Genomic DNA, 25062 nt, shown 5'->3' with positions numbered 1-25062 from the left:
ATTAAACTTATTATATTTATTGAGTATAATGAACTTTATTATTTATACTTTTTTGTTATTAAAATGGTAATGTTGTCGATAATGTCGAAAATTAATTTAGCTACATAGTTCTAGATAGTTCTCTAAAATAGGTGTAGATGGCAATACTATACAAAATACCGCAATGGCTTCTTTCTGTGATTATGCGATTGAAGTAAACAAGAAATCTCTGTAAAGATAAATTTAACTTACGTGATACTTTGTCTTATTAGTGGACGGGGATAAATAAAAGAGAAAGAAGATAAGTCTATTTTTGATGTAATTCTTGGTAAAGATTTAATGAGAATAATTGACAGATTATGTAAAGCTCAACAACATGATTACAGTTTCCAAACATAAACACTAAAGCGTTTCTTGTAAAAGTGCATGCGAATTCTGATTGAGAGTAATATATTTCTGTCTTGAATAAGAATTTGATACTCGATTGTCTTTTAAGTGGATAAAACTGGACAAGATTGTAACTATGCAGCAAGAACAGGAAAACGGTTCTTTAACCTCTTTTCTCAAAGACGCTTCTATAACTATTGACATAAGCAATAAAATGACATCCGAATCATCAACATACAATGAGCAAGGCACTGAAAAATCACAAACAGATAATAAGTCTGAATCTCCTTCAAATGGAACAGATATTCATAAAGAACCAGGATTTAAGAAGCCAATTTTACTGATTGGCCCGAAGCGTATTAAGATTGGAAAAATTCGAATGGTGAACAATAATATAATTCCTTCCTCTTCTGAATTATCATCTACTAATAATGAAGCGACTAAAACTATCTCTTTGCTGAAAGATGATATTAAAGATAAGATTGAAGAAGATGATACTAAAGATAAGATTGAAGAAGATGATACTAAAGATAAAATTGACAAGTCTAACTTAGAGAACTCTAAAGAAGAGAATGTTTTGCCTGATACAAAAAACATTCCTGTACCGTATTTGGAACCAAAATGGGGTGGAAAACCAACAGAGGAATATAAGTTAGAGGTTCTCAAATCTGGTGTAATTCTGGATAAGATTGATTTAACCGAGAAAAGTTTTTATGTATTAGGCAGATTACCTACTTGCAATCTGTCCCTTGCGCATCCAACTATCTCAAGATATCATGCAGTTATTCAATATAGAACAGTGGACGATGAGAAAAACTCTAAAGGTTTTTATTTGTATGACTTGGAGAGCACGCATGGTACATTTTGGAATGGACATCGTATAAAACCAAGAACCTATGTCCGATTGCACGATGGTCATATGATTAGATTAGGCTGTAGTCAGAGAAAATACATACTACAAGCTCCAAATGATCAGGAAGATGAATCTGAACTGTCAGTTACTCAATTAAAGGTTTGTAATTTTTATTCATTTATAATTAATAAGTCATAATAAAAATAATTTGCTACTAATTACTACACTTCTACTTTCTCAGTAAAAAGGTAAGATTCTTAAATATCTCTGTTTATAGGAAAAACGATTGCAAGAGTTGCAAGAAAGAAAGATTAAACAACAAGAGGAAGAGGAAACTGAAGAAAGAGCAAAACAGATAGCAGAAAGTGAGGGTATTGATTGGGGAATGAGAGAAGATGCTGATGAGGAATCGGATCTAACAGAGAATCCTTACGCTTCTATGGCAGATGAGGAGCTGTATTTAGATGATCCTAAAAAAACACTGAGAGGATGGTTTGAAAGAGAAGGATATGATTTGCAATATCAAGTTGAGGAGAAAGGGATAGGTCAATTTTTAAGTTGGATAAAGTAAGTTATATAAGCTAAGGTACATACATAAACTAATACAGTTGTATAAACTTGCTTCTTTAACAGTGTTGCTTTAAGATTACATTTTAGTGCTTTAATTTTAAGATGATTTCTTTTGTACAATATGTCACATAAAAATGAAAAAAATTTCAGTCTGCCTAAAGAATGTTTCGGTGGTCGTTCTATAAAAGCTGAAGCTCTTGTTAAAGGAAAGAAGAAAGAATCCGTCGTTCAATGTGCTTTGGAAGCCTGCAGAATCTTAGATAGGCACGGATTATTGAGACAAGCTAATCATGGTAAATATATATATTAATAAGTAACATTACTTTTAGAATATGCAAGTTTATACTTAACACTTTACATTTCTAATTACTAATACTAAAATTATTGATTGCAGAGAGTCGAAGAAAGAAAGCAAGAAATTGGGAAGAGGAAGATTATTATGATTCTGATGAAGATAATTTTTTGGACCGAACAGGAATAGTAGAAAGGAAACGCGAGCAAAGGATGAAACTAGCTGGAAAGTTTGAAGAGAAAATTGAGACTTATACTTCATTGGTAATGATATTTTATTTCTTTTTATTTGTCTATCTAAGATATTATATTTTCAACTAAAAAATATGTTATGTTATTTCAGACTGAAAAACATAGTAAGATCATGGATAAAATTTCGCATCTAACTAATTGTTTAAGAGAAGCACAACAAAGCAATGCTAAAGTTACGGAATCTAACGAGGACTCTTTGGAAGCTTTTATGTCTAATCTAAATACATCATCTTTGAGTAAAAGCGATATGGTAAAAATGAAGATGGAATTGCAAAATCTTCATAAAGAAGAAATAAGTTTAGTTAAATTAATAAACCTTACAAAGCCAGCCAATTTACCGCCTCTTGTTAGTCAAATCCAGATAGAAGATAAAAAAGATGATTTGCTGCAAAAGTCAAAAGCTTCCATTAAGAAAACCTCTCAAATTGAAAAAAGAAAAAAACTTTTTGAGGCAAAGGTAAATTATATATTTTATTATTTTTTTCATTTTTTTTTTAAATTAAAAGCATTTTTTAAATTGTTATTTTCTAATATAAAGTATATATTTTTTCAGAATAAAGATGATATTGTGAGAACACAATTGTTAACTTTAGATAGTAATAATATGGATAATGTGGAAGAAGAAGAGGAAGAGGAAGAGAAAAATGAAGAAGAAAACGAAAATAATGTAAAAGAAAAAGTCGAACGTGATATTAAAAAATCTACGCCATGCAAGGAAATAAAATCGCAGGATTGCACTAAAGTTGACGACAAACTATGTATTTTGAAAGGCGTCGATACGGAAGCGGACGATCGAAACGCGAATATTGTAGATGATAAAAAACGAAGAAAAGAGAAAAAATCGGAGAAATTGAAAATTATGAAAAAGCAATATGATCAAGATGTCCACTCGGAAGATTATTCTACATGGATACCACCGCAAGGTCAATCTGGAGATGGTAGAACAAGTCTTAATGATAAATATGGATATTAAATTAAGGTTTATATATATATATATATATATATATATATGTAAGATAAATAATGTAAATACTCTTAATCAAATCTAATTAAAACTTTATTTATCATTAATAATATATAGTACTCTTTCTCTCTCCTCTATATATGTATATTATATATAATTATATATAGAATGATATAATGGCAAACTTTTTCTAAGAAAATGTAAAAATTCTAATTTTCATATTTTCCTTTATAAACAGAATATTATATATAAAAAAGCATAATTGTATATACATTTTCTATATGTAATTATATCTACATATTTATACAGATGATGATAATTGAATAATTTTACAAGAATCGCTAATTTATACACTCATAAATTTATGCTTTGCATTTATAAATTATATAGGCATTTACATAAATATTTTTAAAATTTGAACTTTGCCAGTTAATTTATTCAGCCTCTTAAGTTTATTTAAATTCTGATATTGCTACAAGTTACTTAATAGATTTTCTGTTAAATCAATTATATATATATATAACTATTATTTGTTGATATATTAAATATATCAATATATAATATATTAAAATATAAAAATAGAATGCTGGAAAAAATCTACATTATTGAGATAATGGTTTTTAAAGAGTTTTTTAGAGAATATGCGAAATATGCAAGTTTGCATGCCTGCTGACATCTGTATTAACGTTGACGTTTCATAGTTCAGAACACTCATACTGTGGCGTAAGCGTATACTCTGAAACGCAGCCATAACGTGACATGTAGGTTAATGTTGTTCTGTTAATGTTTTGAAAAATTTTATCTTGAACACATAGGAAGAGGAAGAGATATGGAGTACGTTGACAATCCGAGTTATTTCCAAACGAGTATGTATTAAAACGATATGTGAAAATTTCAACTAATATGATTAATTATCTTGTACGCTTTGTAATTATATTATTACTGACTTGTTTATATATTTCCTATTCTTTGTTGACTTGTTACATGCATCTCGTGCCACGAAATAATTAAAATGTTTTTCATATTTTAGTTTGGGCTCTGATAGCTCCTGTAGGATGGTATATTGTAGGACTCATGATTATATTATACTATACATTTCCACATATTGAAGAGAAATATAAAAGCTGGAGAGCAAGAAGCCAGCAGAATAATGCTATTGGCAAAAGTGAGTCAATAATTATTAAAAAAAATAATTTTTACGTGACAGTTAATATTATTTAATATTACTTAATTACATTAATATTATTTAATTACAATATAAATTTATTTAACACATTTGTTATGTTATTTAGAGACTGATGAATTACCACAACTGTCGGCTAATGTAGAGCTATCACGACAGAAAATGCAAGAAACATACAACAAGAATTGTACCTTGGCACAAATTAAAGAGGAAGAGGTATCTTATTGTTTTGTTATACATTATTTGATATATTAAAAGATAATTTATTTGCATTTGTATTACTAAAGTATAAATTTTTTAACAATCTATTTTTTGTTTAGGAGAAAGAGAAGAAGAGACAAAAGGTTTTAAAATTATTGGAAAATAAAAATGTAGGTACCAAGTTAGGTAGTGCCACAGACGATGAAACACCTAGTACAAGTACAAAATCAAAGCTTAAATCAGGTAAAATTTATGTTTCACAAGTTATATATTTATATTTCACAAGTTACATCTCTGAGATAAATATAACTTTTGATAGTGACTGCACAAGGAATTAAATAATGTAGTATCCATACTGTATTTGCAGAATATAATCCCTTAATGGGTGACAGTAATCGCGGATATCGGCCTCCGAAACGTAGTTGCTGTAAAAAGGGTGGGTGTGGTTAAATGCAATTTTACAGATTCTTATAAAAACCACCATTTATTTTTATGAAACGAATTAATCAAGTTCCCGAAAATAAAAAAATGCAATAACTGAATAGGTTAAAATCGATATACTTAAAAAAACCTAATATTCCATGTTTATAAAAGTTTTAATAATTGTTAAAATGTGCAATTCTCTTGTATAAGCATTAATTTATAATTATATAATTTTCATACATTAATAAATTAGAGATAAGATTGACTTTATCATTTTCTCAAATTTAAAGATTTAGATATTTTTTATATCGCTTACATAAATTATTTTAAAGAGTTATTAGTACAAGATTTCTTTGCAATTATATAGAGAGAGAAGAAAGGGGAAAGAAACATAGCATACAATAGACAGTACTTCAATTTTCAACATTACCTTTTATTAATCGTTATCGGTATAATACGCAATGATATATATCAGCATATGTCGCTTTATACGTGTATGTGGTACTTGACAATAGCAACTGTTACAAATTATCTACAATCGTGCGCGTGTATGTCTCTATGTGTATGTATACGTGTGTGTAACGAGTGTCTCTGATCGATTTCATTCCTGCGATGATGGTCGATGAAGAGAGACAATCTTTCTCCCCTTATTTCTCTCTTTCGCGTATAGTAAATAAATTATAAAATTAACTATAAAAATGTTCACCACTTTTATTTTTATATATCCGTTATATTTACAAAATATAAAAAGGAAAGATTGAGCTAAATACGCGTCTTCACGGACTTCTCCCCACATGTGTCAGGTGTATATGTAGGATGTGTCGTAATCACACGTGTGCAGCCCGTAAAACGCAGTCCGAAAAGAGAAAGAGTAATAGCTTCTTTTTTCTTTCTCTTTCTCTCCCAGTGTCTCCCATACAAAAAACCGCTATTTCGTGTTCTTAATGATATGGATTATTTTTACGTAGCTCTAGCTCTCTAACAGTCTAATTAACCCTTTGAGTGCCAGACACTATTTATCGATGAAACATCGTTAGCCCGATAGAAGAATGTCGTGAGCGCGTCTGACACAATTTAAGAGTTAAATCTTTTTTACAATCTGGTATTTCGCATTCCGCGAAGATAGATTCCGTGCACTTCAAACGAGCAATGACGAGATCTGCGTAATTTAAAATCGATTGTTTACATCAATATTAAATGAGAGAATATTATTTTAATTCATTTAATTTTCTCGTTTTATCTTATTTTAAGAATACTATTTTGAGACAAAAGTGGAATGATCTTTTTTAGAAATAAAATGTCAAAGCGAGATCTTCACCTTTAACATTTCTTAACAAGTAAATCTCGCGCTGAAAAAACCCAAGTTTTAAAGTAATCAAGCTCTCTCGAAATTTTAAACAAGAATATCAAATCTGAAATATTTTTATATTTTAATAGGTCTCGGTTATTCGAAATTTTTGGCTGAAAAAAAAAATCTCAATTTAAATGTAATTAATATTCGGCAGTCTCAACCATTTCTACATTTGAAATCTGGAGAACGATTCTCGCAAAAGTCAATACCACTACAAATGCGAATTATCGATACAATTCGTCAACATTAAAACGCAATGCATTCTTTTCCTATCGCGCTGCGTGATGGTAATTCTACTGACAAATAAGAGTCCACTCAACGAATTTGTGTGTTATGTCGCTATGAACACGTGTGTGTTAATCCTGTGTTAAATGCCGTTTACGCGAGTTGTATGCGCAACTTTTCACCGAGTTACAATCTATCGTACTTTATACAAGTCCCCTTCTCAACCATCGTAACAATAATACAAAGATGACAAATTATATAAAAATAATACGTTATCTTTTTTTTCGTTCCTTCGCGCATTGATTTACGATGGTTTGGCAGTATGTACGTCCGTTGGCTCGAATCACGATCATTTAGGAATAGAGAGAATACGCTTTTTCCAAAACGGTCACGATTCTGTTAGCCATCGAAGAGATATATGTGCATGTAATAATCTTTCCTCGATAGTACGCAGCTGCATCGCGTGATCTATGTTGTATACTGATCCGAGTTCGCGCGAACTTAATCCGGAAGCTGCACATCCACCAAAGCTCGCGAATCAGACGCAATGACTTACAGCTATAAAGACAGCTGTAATTTTTCTCAGACGTGTAAATGTCTTCATCTCGATTCAGATACGATTTGCGTACATAAAACTATCGCAAGTGGACTCGCATCTTAACACGGACGCAGTTATCTCTCGAAGAAGATCTCTTCTCGCGAAGATGAGAAAAGACGGAACATTAACGCCTTAAAACATTTCTCTTCTCTCACTGATGATCGCGCGAACTCGTACCTGACGACGACGGACACTTAAAATACGCATCCTACCTAATTACGTTTACTGAGATGCTTCCTTCTAGATAGAGTAGTCTCGACTTGGTTTTCTTTCTTTTTTTTTTCATTAGCCTAAAATTGTATCGAGATGATATCCTCAACCTACTCATTACTTATTTTCTCGTCTGCGCTTTTGGATGGACTTTTTTTTATTGAATATAAATTTACTCGCGCGCACATGCATTGATGCGTGCGAGTAAGTTTATACACACCGGGACTTACATCGCTATATAATCGTATATCACTAGATAGACCTTAAGTTCAACTCTCTGAGTTAATAAATTTAATTCGATATCTCTACTAGAACTTTTAATTTTTTTTCTCTGTCTTCTCCGTGCCTCGACCATCTTCGAGATCGCAATTCCTGTGTGTGACATTTTTCTTTTTTCTTTTTTTTTTTCACGGAATTTACACAGTGGCAGTGGTTTGTCGAGCATCCAAGTGAGTAGTATCTGTCACGCGGAGTAATTGTTCTATTCAGGCAGCATGTTCTCGGTTTGTGAACCGAACGAAACTAATTGTATTGTGTATATATGTATATAACAAATTTGAGCGATTTACCATGCGTTACTGAACGAGTTACATGCAAGCTTCTTATGATAACGCTACTTATTACTTAATCGAAAGTCGTAATTAATAAGTCGCATACATTCGCGTACAAAGCTACATCTTCGCTATCTCGCGACGTCGTTACGAGGAGAAGAAAGACTGATAAAATCACTGCTCAACCTCATCTCCGCGTAACGCGCTGCCGCAAAATTAAAAAGAATCCAAATCTCGACGAGTTTTTTTAAAAAATTGTGTACAAAATATCTCGGTTAAGTATATACATAATGAAAAGCATGAATTGCGGATTAAACGGATGTTCCGAAACAGTGTTTTCTTCGAAATTAGCCATATTTTGAAGAGGGTTCAGCATAGATTTAGCATTTTGTAGTCTTATTTAAAATTTGCAATTTTTTATCTTCTTAAATAATTATATTCGCATAAAAGAATTATGCAGCATATTCAGGAAATACTATGTCGTTAATAAATGCTAAATGTAGAATACTTAACATGCATGCATTTTTGATAAATATTTGCATATATGCAAATTTGTTCGTTAAAAATGAAAATCTTGCGACAATTTTCTTGTAGTAAATGTTTTTATTTACTACATAATTTTTTTGAGATTTATAAACTCCTCTCTAAAATCGAAGTATATCGAAATATAATGCGAAAAACACTGATTCGAATCATTCGTAAATGCGACATTTCTTTTGTAAATTTTGCGAATAAACGCAACATTTTTTCTCTCCCTTATTAAAAATGTGCGTTTCAAAGAAGAGAAAGACGAGAGCACATAAGTATAATTTCATGGTTTTAACAGTGTACAATTTTTTTTAATCAATGCAACGTGCTTTTACTACGAATGCAAATATATTTCGTTCCGTTTTCGATCTAAAGTCCCACAGATCGCAAAAAAATAACCGTAAAAGAAAAAGAATACAAAAATCTAAGGAATATTATTTCTCAAAGTGTAATAATTTAAAAATTATTTACGAATCGTGTTACATATATTGCTTTCATTGTTTCACAAATTCTAACAACATTTATATTTTCGTTTGTATAATTCTCTACCTCTGACAATAATAATAATAATGGCTTTATGAACGTATAATATTTAAATGTATGATTCACATTTATTAATTCCATTTGATAAGAAAAATTAGATCGCAACGATGGAAACATCTGATAAAATCGGAATCAGGTACGCATTCGAGAATGACGCACTTTGCATCGTCAGTATAGCTTCGAAACGCACATTTCTAGTGTGCTTTCAATTTTACATGTCAGACAGTGTTGCGTACGTGTGTAATAAACAGAGTACACCTTATATGTCTCCCTTGCTTACGTAATATGGTTTTAATCGATACGGCATATAAATTAATAACTAATGACTAATCTCGTTAGAATAACTTTGTACAATTTATACAGAGACCGTTTGCGTGTGTCTGATATGATAACATATATTATATATATGTATTACGCGTTTATTGTTACTTCGTTTCTTTAAAAACGTATTACTACGTGCGTTCGTTTTGGAAGAATTATACGTCGTCCTTCTTCGTGGAAATTAGCCCCTCAGAGTTGCCTCTCTTAGGATTTAGGAACGTTATATCCAAAATAATATCCTTCATTTGTCGCATAGCCAGAATACCAGTACCGACCGTCGAAAATAAATATCACGCTTTGTAAGGTCAATGTGCGACCGCGACATGTTAATCCTTTCGCTACGACGATTATGCTTGCCTATCCGTTAAAGTTTCACTCGTGTTTCGCTAAAACCACGATTATGATCGCACCTGGTCTCTAATTGCTTGAATTAAGAACGACAATAGAATCACTTACCATCTTCACATTCCGCATTTAGCCGCGTTAAACGCTATCGTTCTCGCTTAGACTCAAACTCGTTTATAAATTAAATATCATTTAAAAGCAGAACATGGATATATAAGTAATTACTAGTAATCACTGCGATATAATACACTTGAATGTAACATGATAAAAAGAAATTGCTTCGTTTACAAAAAGTAAAAACAAACTCGACGAAAATTAATCGTAACGAAAGGATTATTCCATGCAAAGAACAAGCAAATACAGTCGATTTAATCTTGTATGTAGAATGATTTTTCGCTCGATTGCTTTCGAGATAACTTCCGAGTGAAATTATTTTAATCATCTAATGAAATCACGAAATTACATTATTCTAAAAGTTTGACCAAAAATCTGAAAATTTTATTTTCGTAAAATATTCATCTCCACACGATCATGTATATACGTATACTCGCATTATTGCTATCATAGCACATGATGGAGATTGATCTCTTCTTACAGAAATAATCTCGAAACATTTTTCAGTAATTTCAACAACTTTGATCAATTTTTTAATCAAAATCGTGTATTATTTTTTATAAGAAGAACGTATTTTACATTATTGCAAAAAGTTTGATTCTGCTTTATTGGTTTATGAAAAAAAAAAAAAAATTATTGCAAGCTATTATATCATTCGCGAATAAATTTTGACAATGAGTAAAGTACTGATAAACTGCGTTTGCTTGATTCGTATGCGTTTTACGTAACCCGAATCCTTTGTTTGCGTTTTAATGAACTAGCTTATTACAACATCACAGTCCCTGTCACTCATGTATTTTTCTCTCCCTTTGTGCTATTGTAAAAAAAAAAAAAACATTTCTGAAATATCAAATTGTGATAGTCATACGCTTGAACGTTAATTCTGGAGCCGGTCGCACTCTTTGTAGCTTGTTGGCATTCGCGAGTTAAAATATGATGTTTAGAATTATTATTTAAGAGATTACTTAATTAAACTAGTAGAGTACCTTAATGTGGTGCGCGAAAAAACGTCAACAGGAATGGCAGTATACATGGCAGTCAAGAGTATAATAAAATTAAGAAGTCAACTGGAATATTAGACCGGTATGGAGATTGAATCTTTGCTCAAGGAACATGAAGCGACAACAATTTTTTCTTCCTTCTTTTTTTTTTTTCTCCTTAATATCGTTCGAAACTCGTAATCGTTTTCACAGCGTCATATAAAATGCAAATACAAAATCCAATGAAACGTTTTTATCAGTCCATTTGGCAAAAAAATCTGCTTAAAAAAGAAATATTACGCGACGCTGATCCTTTTTTCTGAAAGCCCCTATCCGAATAATGAATACAAAACGATTGAATACGTCATATGTGTATATAACGGGTTGTACCGGCATTAAAGCGTTAATAAAAAGCGCCGCGAACGTCAATCACGGGGTTTATTCTGCAATCTGCAAGTGTCGAGATTGCGTTTCTTCCGCAATAGAAGACCATTATTGCCCTTCGTACGAACAGAGGATTATTCTACGAGCTTAAAGTACTGCCGCGTATAATCGGCTAAACGTAAGCGTTCTCAGTCATGGAATACTCACTAATTACTTTGCGAAATCAAACCTTGTCAATATTATGTAACGCGGTGATACGCAGAAAAGCGCGAGATTCGCAACCGCAACTTTGTTATCAAACTCACTTTCTTAATGAACCTGTATATAATTAACAAAGTAAATCAGAGTACATCAGCTTGCGGGTCGTCAACTACATATACATATAAAGGCGCGCTTACAGTACTTGACGAGCGTCCGCGACAAGTTTGCTGACTGCGTAACGGCCTTCCGTAATGCAGACTGCGATCGTTCGTTGTGATCGAAGGCCGTTCATTCAGGCACGTCCTATACTTGCTATGTTCAGGCAAAATTTAGCTCTCACGGTGATCACCCAGTCGACTAGAGTCCGTTGGAACGATCGGGTTATTGCCGCTTACAAAGATACTATTTAGTTTATTATATCGCTGACTGCCCGTACTACTCATCGTATTCGAGGCCGAAGAATTGTGCTGGTAACCGCCCGTCCTCGAAAAGCCAGGCAATTTGTCTGAAAGGAATAAAGAGCACAAAAGTTAAGACAGATAAATTCAGGGATAAAATTTTAATCGATAAATCTTCGTTTTTTTTTGTCGTTACCTTTACTACGATTATGCCTCAGCCTTTCCTGTGAATTCGTGCTTCCGCACTGTCTCGGAGGGATGCAAGAATAATTGCTGTCGCTACTGTATGTAGGCGAGGACGTTCTATTTCTCCTTCGCGGACTCCTGTTACTCCTGCTTCGGGAACCCGTTCTGCTGCTACTGTGGCCACATGCTGTACCGTATTGTTGCGCATTGTATTGTACGGTATCGGCATAGAGGCAGCTCGATTCCGAACACGAGCAACATGCGTCCGAATGCGTGTTAGAGTCGCACGACTTCCTGTCCCACTCGTCGTTCTCGGGCTGATAGAGATTGTCGTTATGAAACATGTCATCCCTGTGTCGATAGAGCTCCTCGCTCACTGACGACGTCGTCAGATGCGACTGTGGTTGACTGCAGGAACGTACAAACGCGGGTTCGCGAACGCCATAGTCGTCCGATAGACCGTTTTGATGGTGATGGCCATAAATGACGGAACCGCTTTCGTACTCGTTCTCCTGATTCTTGTAGTCGTAATGATTGAAAGTTTGCGGGAATGACGGCAATGGTGGCGGATTAGTCTGCGGCGGTAGGGTAGTGTATCTGCCCTGCGACACTTGTAAATTGCCGGGCATTGGAAGAACACCAGGTTCCGAATGCTGCTGACTCTGTCCACTAGCATTCCACGGTGTCGGTGATGGACTGAAACTGTTGGTCACCCTGATGGGTGGAGTGGGTGGACTCTGCAGATTGCCCGAGCCGGCGCCGGAGCTTCCGCAATGATCCAGGTCGTTCTGAACGCTTCTCTTACTTAGATGCGGACTGAATGGCACTTGTTGCTGTTGCTGTTGGTGCGGATGCTGCAACTGATGTTGCTGTTGTTGCATCCGGCCAGCGACCATCGACGCGCCGAGCGGAGGCGGATGCTCGGGTGGCGGTGGTAACATGTCGCACCAGTTGGGCATCGGCATACCGGTTTGAGGCGCGTCGCTGCTCGTTGGTCCTGCTATTCTATACTGCCTCCTCTGTATATCTAAGTTCTCGTCCGCGTAGGTAGCGTCGCCGCCACTCATGTTATCGCTGCTCGGCGACACCGTGGATTTGTTGGGCTCCTGATTCGAGTCTAGACTCGAATAATCGGGTTTCAGGCACGAGTCGCTAGAGTTTGACTTCTGACAACTGGTTTCGATCGAATCCGAATTACGACTGCCCACGCATAAAGTCGTAGTGGCATACGGCTCCGGTGGCGGTGCCTGCATTTGTTTGCGTGTGTTGTAAAACGTTGTTAGATTCACCTCAGCGTACTCCGAGCCGGTCATGCCCATTATACCAGCTGCTAGTATATGTTGATTGTTGAGCAACTTGGTTTCGCAATCTTTGTCATTCGCGGGTTGGAGAGTATTAGTAGGCCGCCAACCGCGCTCCAACCAAAGTGTGTCCTTGTTTAATTGACAGATATCGTTTGCGGTACCCACAGGCACGCTTAAATGACCTAGTTGCTTGCTCATCGCTTGTCTGCGTCTCACGTACAGCGCGGCTAGTAACGCGAAAATAACGGCAAATATCATTGTTATCATAAGAACGAGAAACCACGTTTCTTTGACGACGGACGCACCCCCGTGACTGGGATCAGTTCGTGGTGGTAATTGTGTCAGTTGTCCGGGATCCATATTCAACAATGTTGGACTGGAATAGGGACCCAGCCCGACGCGAGTTTGTCCAGCGACGCGTGCCGTATACAGACCGCCAGTAGTCAGACTGTTGATGATCACCGACGTAGTTGACGCGTTCAGGGACATTTGACCCAGGATTTTGTTACTGCTATTGCTCTTGATCTGAATCTAAATCGGACGAATATGGAATCGACGATTAAATTAGATAAGAAAACTAATTCTCGTGGCATATCTCTTTGAAATCTTACCTTGTAACCGATCAATTGGCCGTTTTGGGTGTTCTTCGGTGGTGGCGACCACCGAACAAACGCCGAGGTCATATTTATCATCCCTACGTGAACGTTCTCGGGAGCGCCCGAAGGCACATCCTCCAGAGTAGTGACCAGCTTCACGTTACTTGGTCGACCCTCGATTATCTTGTAGAAGGGAACCAGGAAGAACTCGTATCTCGTATACTTCTTCAAGTTGGTAAGCACGTAACTGGTGGCGCCGGCGTTGAGCACCGTGACCATCTGATACTCTGGTTTCTCGGAAACCTCGCGATACCGTATATAAAGACCCTCCACTAAATCCGCCGCGCCGAGAATCTAAAATTTAGATTCTTGTATGTTATTCTAATTCTTGCTGTTGTTATTGGAACGTTTTCCAATTCCAATTGTCGCGTCGCTGGGATATATCTCAAATATATTTTCTCTCCGAAAAAAATTGTTTAATATAGCTTGAGTTTTCCACAAACAAAAGAAGAATGCACGACAGTTTAATGTATATTAATAATTTATTAATATACATATTTTTCTATTTTTTATGAGAAAGATTTTACATTGAATACATGTTAAATTAAGATAACTAACTAAACTACAACTCCACTAAAATAAAACGTTTATCTAAACAATAAACTAATATTTTTTAAAGAAACAGTAATGTTTTTACACAACCAAAGCATTATTTTTAGAAATTTTCGAGCCAGCGCAATTCCCGCGATAGTCCCGCGTACATTGTTGTGTTAAATCGATATAGACAGAATAGCACAGGAAGTTTCAAACGACACTTACGTCCCACATAATCTTGACACTGGTACTGGTCAACGGTTGCACCTCTTTGAGATGTAAAATCTCGCTGTTCAACCGATCTCTGGCGCGAGTCAGTTCCACTTGTGGTACCGTATGCTGATTTACGTTGGTAGTTTGCACGACGTCCGACAATGGTCCGGGCAGCGAAAGCCCGTGGCTATTTTCTGCCCGTACTAGGAAAACATAATTGGTCTCCGGCCTTAAATCTGTCACCTGTTGATGAATAAAACAGAAACCCCGACTTGTTAGTTTGATAATAAAAAATGAAAAAAATAAATAAATTTAAACAATGAATGTTAAATAATATAAAAAATAAAATAAAAATTCTATATTATACGCAAAACATGTTTGTCGTTTGAGTACATTTTTTACTGCTTGTTTATTGGCTATATATCAAATATATAATAGTCATTACTTTATATTACTTATTTTTAAAAAGAGTAATTTAGTTTCCTTTCAGGTTGCTCAAAACACTATATTGCTCGGCAATAAAGTTCAACATACGATGTCTGTTTGATATAGAATATTAAAGTAATCTCTCGACGCAGATGACCGTCTCTTTGTAGGATTAGGTGCCTCTGGATCCTCTTATTAGATCGTAGTTTGAGCATTCATGAAACTTGGATATGAAATTTTTAAACGCAACACAACGTGAACACAATTTAGGTTTATAGATAGCTTCTTCAGCGTTACACATGGTGTCGCAAACTGCTTTCGTCAGCAGTCCACGCTCTAAACACGCTTTCGAAGTAATACACACGCGAAGCAAGGAGGGAAACTGAAAATATCTACTTGAAAAAATCGTTGAGACTTTGGAGTGCAAGCATTGTAAGGAAAGGAGGTAAAGTGTCGCCGATCCTCAATATAATACTCACAGTATAGATATCGTCGAGGACACCCGTGGCTGCCACTACCCAGCCAGTGTTCAGGTTGCTGCTATAGTACTCTATATTGTAACCGATGATCTTGCTCTGTCCTTCGTGGCCCGGGCTCCACGTCAAGGTGACCGAGTTACTCGTGGCGTTCACTATTCGCGGCTTGCTCGGGTTCTGCGGCAGCGCCGACACGTCGGGCGTACGGTGAAAGCTGGCACCGGAACTCACTGTCAGGTAGGCCGACCACGAGGTGTTGCCGGACTCGGACGAGGCGATGCAGGTGTACAGGCCGGAATCGTTGGTGTGCAGATCGTCGATGAACAGCGTGCCGTTGATGGCCATCGTGATACGACCGCCCGGACGTACGAGCACGCCCTCCTTGTGCCAGTGAACCCGAGGCGTGGGTGTACCGACCGCTCGACAGGGCAATGAGGCGACGCTCTTCAACGGCAGGGTTTGATTCGCCGGACCCAGTTCGATTATGGGTGGCGGTGTCTCCTCGACGGACGTCACCTTTTATTACGACAGACGGAAACTGTATTTGATGGTCTATTTCGCGGAGAAAGACTGATCGCCGCAGGCCAAACTCGCCTCCTTTCAATTCTACGTTCCACGTTCCGGTACGGAAATGTGAAACGAGAGTTCTAGCGAGATTTACCTTCAAATAATTGCGGTGAAAATTATATTTTCGCAATATAAATTTTCTTAAAAAAAAAAAAAAAAAAAAAAAAAAATATAGATATATGAAGAAATTCCAAGTGGGGTTCACGCGGTTAAACTCGTAATTTTCTAATATTTGAATAATACAATATTTCTGGATTATATACTTGTTAAAGTCATACTTTTCTCGTTTTTAACCTGGTATATCGGAAATTATGAGCCGACGCTACCCGCGCTTACTTAGCCGCTGAATTAAGCGAATATTGCATCCACCAAGTTCGGTCAAATAGCTCGCGTAGGAGTGAAAATATGTAATTCAAAAGTTTCTTTTCTATATTACACCCTACAACTTTGGCCGCTCCGAGCGGGGAGAAGTTACTGAGTTTCCATTCGCCAAAGTTGATTCGCCGTAATACTCCCTATATGTAGATAAGAATTTTATTCAGAATGTGGGGCAACTCCCCTCAGGCTAGGATCGCGGTGTGCAGCACCGGCCAGAATGGTAATTCTGCACTCATCCGGAAGAGAACGGAGCGAGAGGAGAGGAGAGGAGAGGGGATGATATAAATATGTATCGAGAAAATGAACCACTTAATGTGCACGCTCGCCTCTCTCACACGGACGAGATTTATCTTAGCTATATATTATAAACTGTTGCGCGTCCATTTAGCGCACAAGCTCATTGCTCTTACAACTCTATATGCGTATATCATAAATTATTGCTAATTTATGATATTAATCTTATGTAGCGCATGAAAATTCAATTTTTTTTAATTTCACAAAATTACTAATTTATTCAAAAATATACTGTATTAAAATGATTAAAAAATATATATCTTAAAAATAGACGTACATATATAATATAATATATATGCGAAAAAAAATGTTGAAAATCATATGGAATTGTTGGAGTGCGGTTGAATTATCGTCGTATGAGACGTACATTTTGTAAGGTTCACACATACCTGAAGAAATACGGTCGCGGTGCTGGCGCCGGCCTGACTAATGGCGCTGCACACGTAGTGGCCCTCGTCCTTCCTGACGGCGCCCTTGATACTCAGACTTCCGTTTTCCGTGACGGTGTAGTGGCTCTGATACGTGTGGCCGGGGAACATTAGCTCCTGGGAGCCTTCCCGTGTCCAAAATATCGACGGCTTTGGCGCACCGCGCGCCGCGCACGAGAAGGTAACATCGGTGTTGGAACTTACTGTCTCGTCCTTGGGGAAGTTGGTGAATACCGGTCTCGCTGTGACAAACGGTCCGTATTCGACACACGTATCCTTGCCGTATATTTAGCGATAAAGACGCTCGTTCAACCCTTAACCCGTATAAGCCAATTTTCAAACAGATGAGTGAATCTACTAGATTCTGTGTGCGGTTTATCTCGCATATGTTATTATTAGGAACTAAAGTGAGAATTATTCTCCATAAAGAAACTCGACGAGAAAACCTTTAAATATCCATTTTCACGGTACAAATATTAAATGTCATTTTTTTTTCATATTAGTTATTTGAAACAAGAGTTATTCAGTTAATTAATTATTTAATAATTAACGCATATCAGTTGTGGAATTAGATTTTAATCTATTTTCAATCTCTAAATCTGTCTGCGTTGATAAATCGCGTTTCTCACGGAAATAAATACACGAGTAGACGTGGATTACAGTTTAATTGCTCGTTCAAATAAAAAGAATGAAATCTTCACGACTGGTGTGTGTGCAACGATATTACCGATTGCATATAGCTGTTCAGCATTTATCCCGTTTATCTAAGCGTAAAGTTTGAACTATCTATCGTATTCGCGCCCCTGTCTCGCTTACTTCGAGCGGCTCGACAATACGTTCGTATTTTCCAAGCCACAGGATCCGATTTGCGTCCAAGTGAAGCGCAAAAGTCGACATCCGACGGGATGCATATTCCGGGGTTTAATATGCGGCGATAATACGCGACGTTGCGTCTGTCCTCTGTGCGGCAACAACCCCTTCACTCGTCACCGACACGATAATCGTACACCGGGCGCGTAATTAATTTCACGGTCGAGCGGCTCCTTACACAGAAAGAGAGAGAGAGAGAGAGAGAGAGAGGAAGAAGATTAGAGTACTCACAGTGCACGGTAAGAGTGGCACTCGCTGATATCGTGCCGACGCCGTTCTCCGCCTCGCAGATGTACGTCCCCTGATCTTGAGGGTTCACCCGCTCGATGTGTAAACTTTTGTCCTCCAGGATATGCGCCCGACCTATCGGCATCTTTCCATCGTTTCGCCGCCAGAGAATCTCCGGTGACGGATCGCCGCCCACCCTGCAGACGAACTCCGCCGTCTGATCCGTGAGGATCGTCTGGTTCGACGGCATGTCCACAAAGTACGGCTTCACTGCAAAGACAGAATGAGGATTCGATTGGAAAACCCCGATAGTCTCCAGGTATACGTCTCGAATTATGGCCCGCGGCTTTTCATCGGATTCCTGAGCGACTCTCGGCACACATCACTAATACTCGAGAGATTGTTATTTATTTAAGACAATTTAATTAGGTATTTATTTAAACTGACATTAGTAATAACACGCTCTAGTAATGAAATTGTCTTAAAAGAAATAATATAATTTCGAGTGCTAGTTTACAGATTGCAGAGTCGCCGAACATCCGATAAAAAGTCGATATCTTGCATATATATTATATAAACAGTTTTATTATATTAACATTTTAATTTATAAATTTATAAGTTAAAATGTTAATAATAATACTGCAAATAAATATAATGTCGTTCGTATAAAAAAGGCCTGAAATGCTTTATTTTTTATTAATTACCTCCATAAGAATAGAAACTATATGATTGTATTAAATAGAAAAAATGAAATTATTCATTATACCTTTATAGAAATAAACGGCCGTAAATAAATTACAAGAATGTAATAATGAGAGAATATAAAAATACAATGATATATTATCATTTCCTCAGATGCATATGTACAGAAAAAAAGTGTCAAATCAAAACTTATATATTCATATGAACGCGTTCACTGTTTCATATATACGCAACAATTTATAATTTTCTTAGAAGAATTTAAAAATTTTAAATTTCAACAATATTATAATCTTATTTCAATATTACAATTGTCATTTCAAGAATAAAATAATTATTTTAACTCTAAGAAAATTATAATCTTCGATTTGGACATGTGTTATTTTCTATTCAACATTTTCCCTCTCCGTTCAAAAAAATTATTCTTAAATAACAAGAATATATTTGTCTCGGTTGAACTATATAAAATGTCTTCATCCAAGCAAATTTTCTTTGTTTAACGCAATATAATCTCATTTCAAGATTTACATTTTGAAACTAAAGATATTGTCAAAATAAGAATATTCTTTTTTTCTGTATGCTTAAGGAATCTATGATATATATAATTATATCTATAAAATATATAATATATATATATATATATATATATATATATATATATATATATATATATATATATATAATATGTATAAAATAGTCAAAAATTAATTTAGAAATAATATATGATGCTGTGTACGACATAAGATACAAGGATATTGAGAGAGAGATGTACTTTAAACACTATAATTGTAAGTTGAATATTTTATCCAAATTCTGACTTAACGCGAGACAGACTAGAATTTATCGGGCAATTAGAATTAGCGCTAAATACCGTGAGGTAAGCTCGGTCGTGTCCATGAGCCTACGTCTACTTCTTAATGCTAATTATACGTGTACGGGAAATGGAATACGAGTTTGTGTTATACGCGCTTACCATGAACCGTGAGAGTCGCTATCGCGGATCCCTTGGTGCCGACCATGTTTTCGGCGATGCACTGGTACTTGCCCTGATCGGCTGGCCTCACATCGGATATCATTAGATTACCTCCGTCCACGAGGGTTATCCTGAAACGCCCGGTAAACGATTAATCAAGACGCGGAGACGTCCTCTCCATTCGATAAGAGCGGCGACGACGAAAATTACGACGATTAATTTCCGCCCATAAGATCAACGGCGTCTTTAAGCGGCTAAATACCAACGGAGAGAAAGGCATAATAATAGTCCAGGAATGCATTCTATTATATTTTGCGTGCATTATCACATATTATAATATATATTATTATCATATAATGCATATTATTTCGAAACTAGAAATTAACGAGAAACCGTGAAAGATTGATTTCGCACGAGTCAGTGCCGGGATAATTTCGAGCCTCTCGGACAGCTCATATGTTAATCGCTCATTCCGAGAGACGTCGGTACGACGAAGGAACTTTCGGAGACGACGCGTTTTCGTTACGCACTCCCCCTTTTCGCCGAACCGATATTATTTATGCGAGAGAATAAGGAGCAAAGACGCGTATTCAAGACTGCGTACTTGGAATTCCTGAATACTCCCGTCGATCCTCTCCTTCGAGAGCCTCGTTCTTCTTCCGCGTCGACGGTCCCAAGATTAAACGGCCGTCTCGTTTGAGGGGTGCACATTGCACAATATCGCGCGTATGGAGAATGGTGTTATTCGGCGACGACGCCATCGATCGATAGTTCTCTTTCTCTCTCTCTCTCTCTCTCTCTCTCTCTCTCTCTCTCTCTCTCTCTCTTGATCGCGCGCTCTCTAATTTATAGTGTCAATTAATTTTCGCGTCGGTGGTGCTCGATTACCTCCTCCATTCCCTCTGCTTTGATCTGCTCTCTCTCTCTCTCTTTCCTCTTCTCTTCACGCGACCATTCTTCCATCGCTCTCCATGTCCCGTTTTACCACACGTTCCGCGCGTTGCAACGAGGGAAGGGAGAAGAGAGAGAGAGAGAGAGAGAGGAGAGAAACGCGGTCTCGGCGTTCCGATACGGCCGGATTTAATTCCTATCGGTTGTCCTAATTTATCGCGGCTTCGGGCTTCCACCGGTAAATCCGACGCGGGAATGGTGGTGGTGGAGAAGTAGGAGGAAGAGGGAGAGAAAATTTCCGCGAGCCGTCGCGACGGAGGAGAGTAGGTATCCTATTGATCGAGACGAAGGAGAGGAAAATAGCCGTCGAAACGAACGAACGAACGAACGAACGAACGAACGAACGAACAAGTGTGTGCGAATTTCGTTTCGTTTTCGAGAGAGATCTCGCCAGAAAAAAATGTCTCCATTCTCGCTTTTCACGTCGGGCTTACCCTTGCCCCGGGAGAGCCGAAAGCGAAATAGAAGGAAAAAAGCAAAAAATCGTTTGTCACGTGCTCTTATGTGTCGTGTCCCCTCAGACAGCGTTAAGCCAGCGCGTAACAATACGGTGTAAGTGACGGTGTAAATGAAAGTAATTACATGAAACGACGCAATGAACCGTATAAAGATAAATTCTATACGCGAAGAAATAACGAAAATAAAAACCCGCGCGCGAAAATAATAGAGGATGTTAATAAAATTAAATCATTTACTAAATTAGTAAATTATTTCTTCGCGCGATATTCGATCTCCTTTTCCTGCAAGGAATTTGCAGCAAAGAATAAATTTCTCTTTTTAGTTTGTCACCATTTTTTTATCGCGTTTAAAAGAACACTTTGGTAATAAGAATCTCCTTTTTATCTCCGACGGAGAACTCGGGTTTCGTCGATCGCACGGAGATCGCGAGGGTTTTTCCTCTTTAAAAAAAAAAAAAAAAGAGAAAAGAGTGAGTGGGAGGGAGAGGGTGGGATCGCAGCGCGAGAAAAACTAAGAGGCATTCAGCGCCCCATGAAAGTTTGATCGAGTCGATCCATGGGGATTCGGGGGAGAAAAAATCGCCCGTTCCGAGATACGAATGGCAGACGGAGAAGCGCGAAAGTATGCCGGGTCGTTACAACGAGGTGGCTCGCGCAAGCGTACGTTTAAATGCTTGATCCTGGAGCTGGAGGAAGTATCCGAGGGAAGGACGCAGGCCAAGAGGTAAAATTCGTACTTTGTCTGAATTTATGCGTCGATTTCTGCGCCGCCGAGTTTGCGAGTCTCCCGAGTCTTCTCTTTCGTTCGGTTACATGCTCTGAATATCGGGATGGCTCTACGATACATAAATGTGAGACATGTCTATCGATTATACGCTTTATTACGCGATGAATATTACCGTATGATTTATTATTAAAATTGTAAGCCACAAAGCGGAAAATTTTATTGACACATCGTGTTATGGATTTGACCACCGATTGATGAAAATTTCAGCGACCGGCTAAATAGAGGAATATTATAAAGCACGATTGAATTTCGCGAATAAAAATAAATGATATTTAATCCGAACCCGCAAATGAGTAATAGTTAATTTAATCTCTCCCTTTGTCTAGTTATGATTCTAACTTAACGGGAAATAGCGGACTATAATAATAGGAGAGTGGACTATAATATACAATAGTTTTAACATTTTATATTTTAACGTGCAAGTTTAATAGATGCAAATATCGTGTAAAATAAACTTTACATGTAACTATTTTAAGAATCGAAATGAGATCTCCACAAAGATCTCGCAAAGATACATCTTGCGCTTAATCAAGATAAATCGTATACATAAAAAAAAAAAAAAAAAAAAAAAAAAAAAAAAGAAAAGAAAAGCGAAGAGAAACGCAAGATAACCGACCGTATTCACGTTAGCAGCGGCGTTTGATACGATTTTTTGTCCCGGCGACGTCCCTTTTACCCCCGGCGTCGCTGTTAGAATTAAGTTAATCTAGAGTTCCCGCCCTCCTTCCCTCGTGTCTATAAAAGTAGATTCTCTCAACCGTAATCCCGCGAGCGTAAAAGTTGCTCTTACTGCCGCGACATTATTACATGGAGACACAGGCAGCGCGAAACTCTCTCGTATATATAGATGCTAGTCGCGGCGGTAAGTGCGTATGCGTATACGTACGAAGGCATGCATGTGTATGCGTGCGATATTCGTGCGCATGCAATTTAATCGGGTACGAGCGGGTTTGAAGCGCGAGCGCGACGGCGAATGTGCATGCGCGTGCTTTTAAAGGACCCGCAAATTGCAAACGGAGTATATTTATTATTGTTTCGCCTTCACCCGCGGCCCAGGTGACAAGATCGAATTAATCGCCACCGGAGCCGCGAGTAACGAAGTGCGCGTCAAAACACGTTGCGCGCTTATATACTTTTTCGAGATGGCAGTAAATTTATTTATATTTGTTTATATTACAGTTCACGCAATTGCATTACGTTTTTATTAAATGCTTGTTTATTAACGTCGCGACATACGTGCGTAACGCACCATGTGGGTAGACATGCTACGTTCGCCTCGTTCGCTCGGTTGCGTCAGCGAGACGAGGATCGCGAACAAAGGCGGGAGAAAAAGGTAAGCGAAAGGTCGTGGCTCTCTTCAAAGTCATTCTCTCACTCGGCAGCTGGGACTAGGCTAGTCTCTTACGAGAAGGAAAGGTCCCCCGAAAAGATGGGTCCCGGCTGGACCGAAATAGTTCTCGTAGATCCCGGCCGTATTTAATCATTTACGCCTTCTCGCCCGTGCAATCTCCTCTCGTTGCGCGTTTACGGTCGTCGCGGTATGTCGAACGAATTCAAAGGGAACGCGACGACCTACGCGCGTCCTCTCGCACAAAGAAAACTCACCGTTTCGTCGCCTCAAGGTCTATTATGTGACCGTTCCTTTTCCAATGCAGGGTCGGCTCCGGATGGCCGCGGGGCGGTCCACACTCCAGCAAAGCCGTCTCCCCGGCAGCGACCCTCGTATTTTGCGGTTCTGCGCGAAACTCATCCCGCAGCACTGCAACAGACAAAACCATGTTTAGGATGCACCGTTGGATTATAAAAATATTACGTTGCTTGTCTAAGAAGAGAAAGGGAGGATAATAATACATTTTCGCGCGCGATCAATAGGAAAAAAACCGCAACATTTGGACATTTGCTTTTTTAAAGGAGCAGAACCTTTATCTTTTTATCTCTTATTATCAGAATTATTTTATCGAATCGCTGCGATATCGAATTTTGATATTGGCTGAGCGTACGATGGTTTAGAACCTCCCTCTCTAAAGTTTTAATAAGCTTTCATAAAAGTCGTCTGATTTTTCGTTCGTGTATTGCAAGTATGAAACTAGGACAAACTAAAATGAATTTCAAACACCTGTGATGGTTTGAGGATTAAAATTAAAAAAAAAAATAAAAAGAGAGAGAGAGAGAGAGAGAGAACTTGTTCTCTGCGAAACCAACATATCCGGTGATCCTAGTCGGATATGTTGGTTTCCCACGTGGGAAACCAATAATTTTCTCCCTAGTAATACATAATATCGATATATTCAATATCTTTATCAATATCAATACATATCAATAATTACTTATACCACAGAAACTGCGTTTCGTGAGATACAAGATTTCTTTAGAATCAGGCTCGCAGACAATATTCAGATAGGGCGAACCAAGCAGCAGTTTCGAATGGAAAATATTTCCAGAATGCCCGTGTGTTGCTTTAGAAATTTGTGTATGAAAAGAACTAGATCTTCTATTCAGTCTTTTGTAAAACTGCATTGAATAAGCTATATATATATAAATATATATATATATATATATATATATATCAATATGAAAATGTTTGGAAGTCAATATTATTCATCTGTTAACGGAGCAGAATTTTAAACCTCTTTAGTCACCTTTAAAGTAAGATTAAAAGTCTTATGTTTGAATTGTAAGCAAAATATATATCACGAGACTCTTTTCTTCTCTCGCGCGAACGAATGACGAAACGAAGATGCATACTAATATTCAGATACATTATTGGATTTCGGATTGAAAT

General features: G+C 37.3%; 3 protein-coding genes across 5 annotated transcripts in view; 2 read left to right on the top strand and 1 right to left on the bottom strand.

Moving 5' to 3' along the window:
- Positions 1-172: 172 nt before the first annotated feature.
- On the top strand, positions 173-3320 carry LOC140671226 (kanadaptin). Its single transcript, XM_072902426.1, has 6 exons — positions 173-1378; positions 1497-1786; positions 1940-2082; positions 2184-2344; positions 2424-2789; positions 2886-3320. Exons 1-6 carry the CDS (start codon positions 503-505, stop codon positions 3303-3305), a joined length of 2256 nt encoding a protein of 751 aa, XP_072758527.1. The 5' UTR covers positions 173-502; the 3' UTR covers positions 3306-3320.
- A 695-nt stretch (positions 3321-4015) lies between these two features.
- On the top strand, positions 4016-9782 carry LOC140671157 (selenoprotein S). Its single transcript, XM_072902302.1, has 5 exons — positions 4016-4162; positions 4327-4461; positions 4589-4695; positions 4800-4923; positions 5048-9782. Exons 1-5 carry the CDS (start codon positions 4126-4128, stop codon positions 5128-5130), a joined length of 486 nt encoding a protein of 161 aa, XP_072758403.1. The 5' UTR covers positions 4016-4125; the 3' UTR covers positions 5131-9782.
- A 100-nt stretch (positions 9783-9882) lies between these two features.
- Positions 9883-25062, bottom strand: part of LOC140671154 (roundabout homolog 2) — an 89480-nt gene continuing 74300 nt past the window's right edge. For all 3 annotated transcript variants that reach the window (XM_072902297.1, XM_072902296.1, XM_072902298.1), the window contains exons 3-11: positions 23886-24039; positions 20085-20215; positions 18416-18682; positions 17276-17556; positions 15651-16163; positions 14758-14988; positions 13954-14292; positions 12049-13873; positions 9883-11959 (exon numbers count right to left, since the gene is read on the bottom strand). In XM_072902297.1, coding sequence (XP_072758398.1) covers positions 11784-11959; positions 12049-13873; positions 13954-14292; positions 14758-14988; positions 15651-16163; positions 17276-17556; positions 18416-18682; positions 20085-20215; positions 23886-24039 — 3917 coding nt within the window. In that variant the 3' untranslated portion in view covers positions 9883-11783. The remainder of the gene's footprint in view (positions 11960-12048; positions 13874-13953; positions 14293-14757; positions 14989-15650; positions 16164-17275; positions 17557-18415; positions 18683-20084; positions 20216-23885; positions 24040-25062) is intronic.

The sequence above is a fragment of the Anoplolepis gracilipes genome, chromosome 11 (genome assembly GCF_047496725.1).
Source record: "Anoplolepis gracilipes chromosome 11, ASM4749672v1, whole genome shotgun sequence".
NCBI classification, from domain to species: domain Eukaryota; kingdom Metazoa; phylum Arthropoda; class Insecta; order Hymenoptera; family Formicidae; genus Anoplolepis; species Anoplolepis gracilipes.
This window is presented reverse-complemented; position numbering and strand designations above follow the sequence as displayed.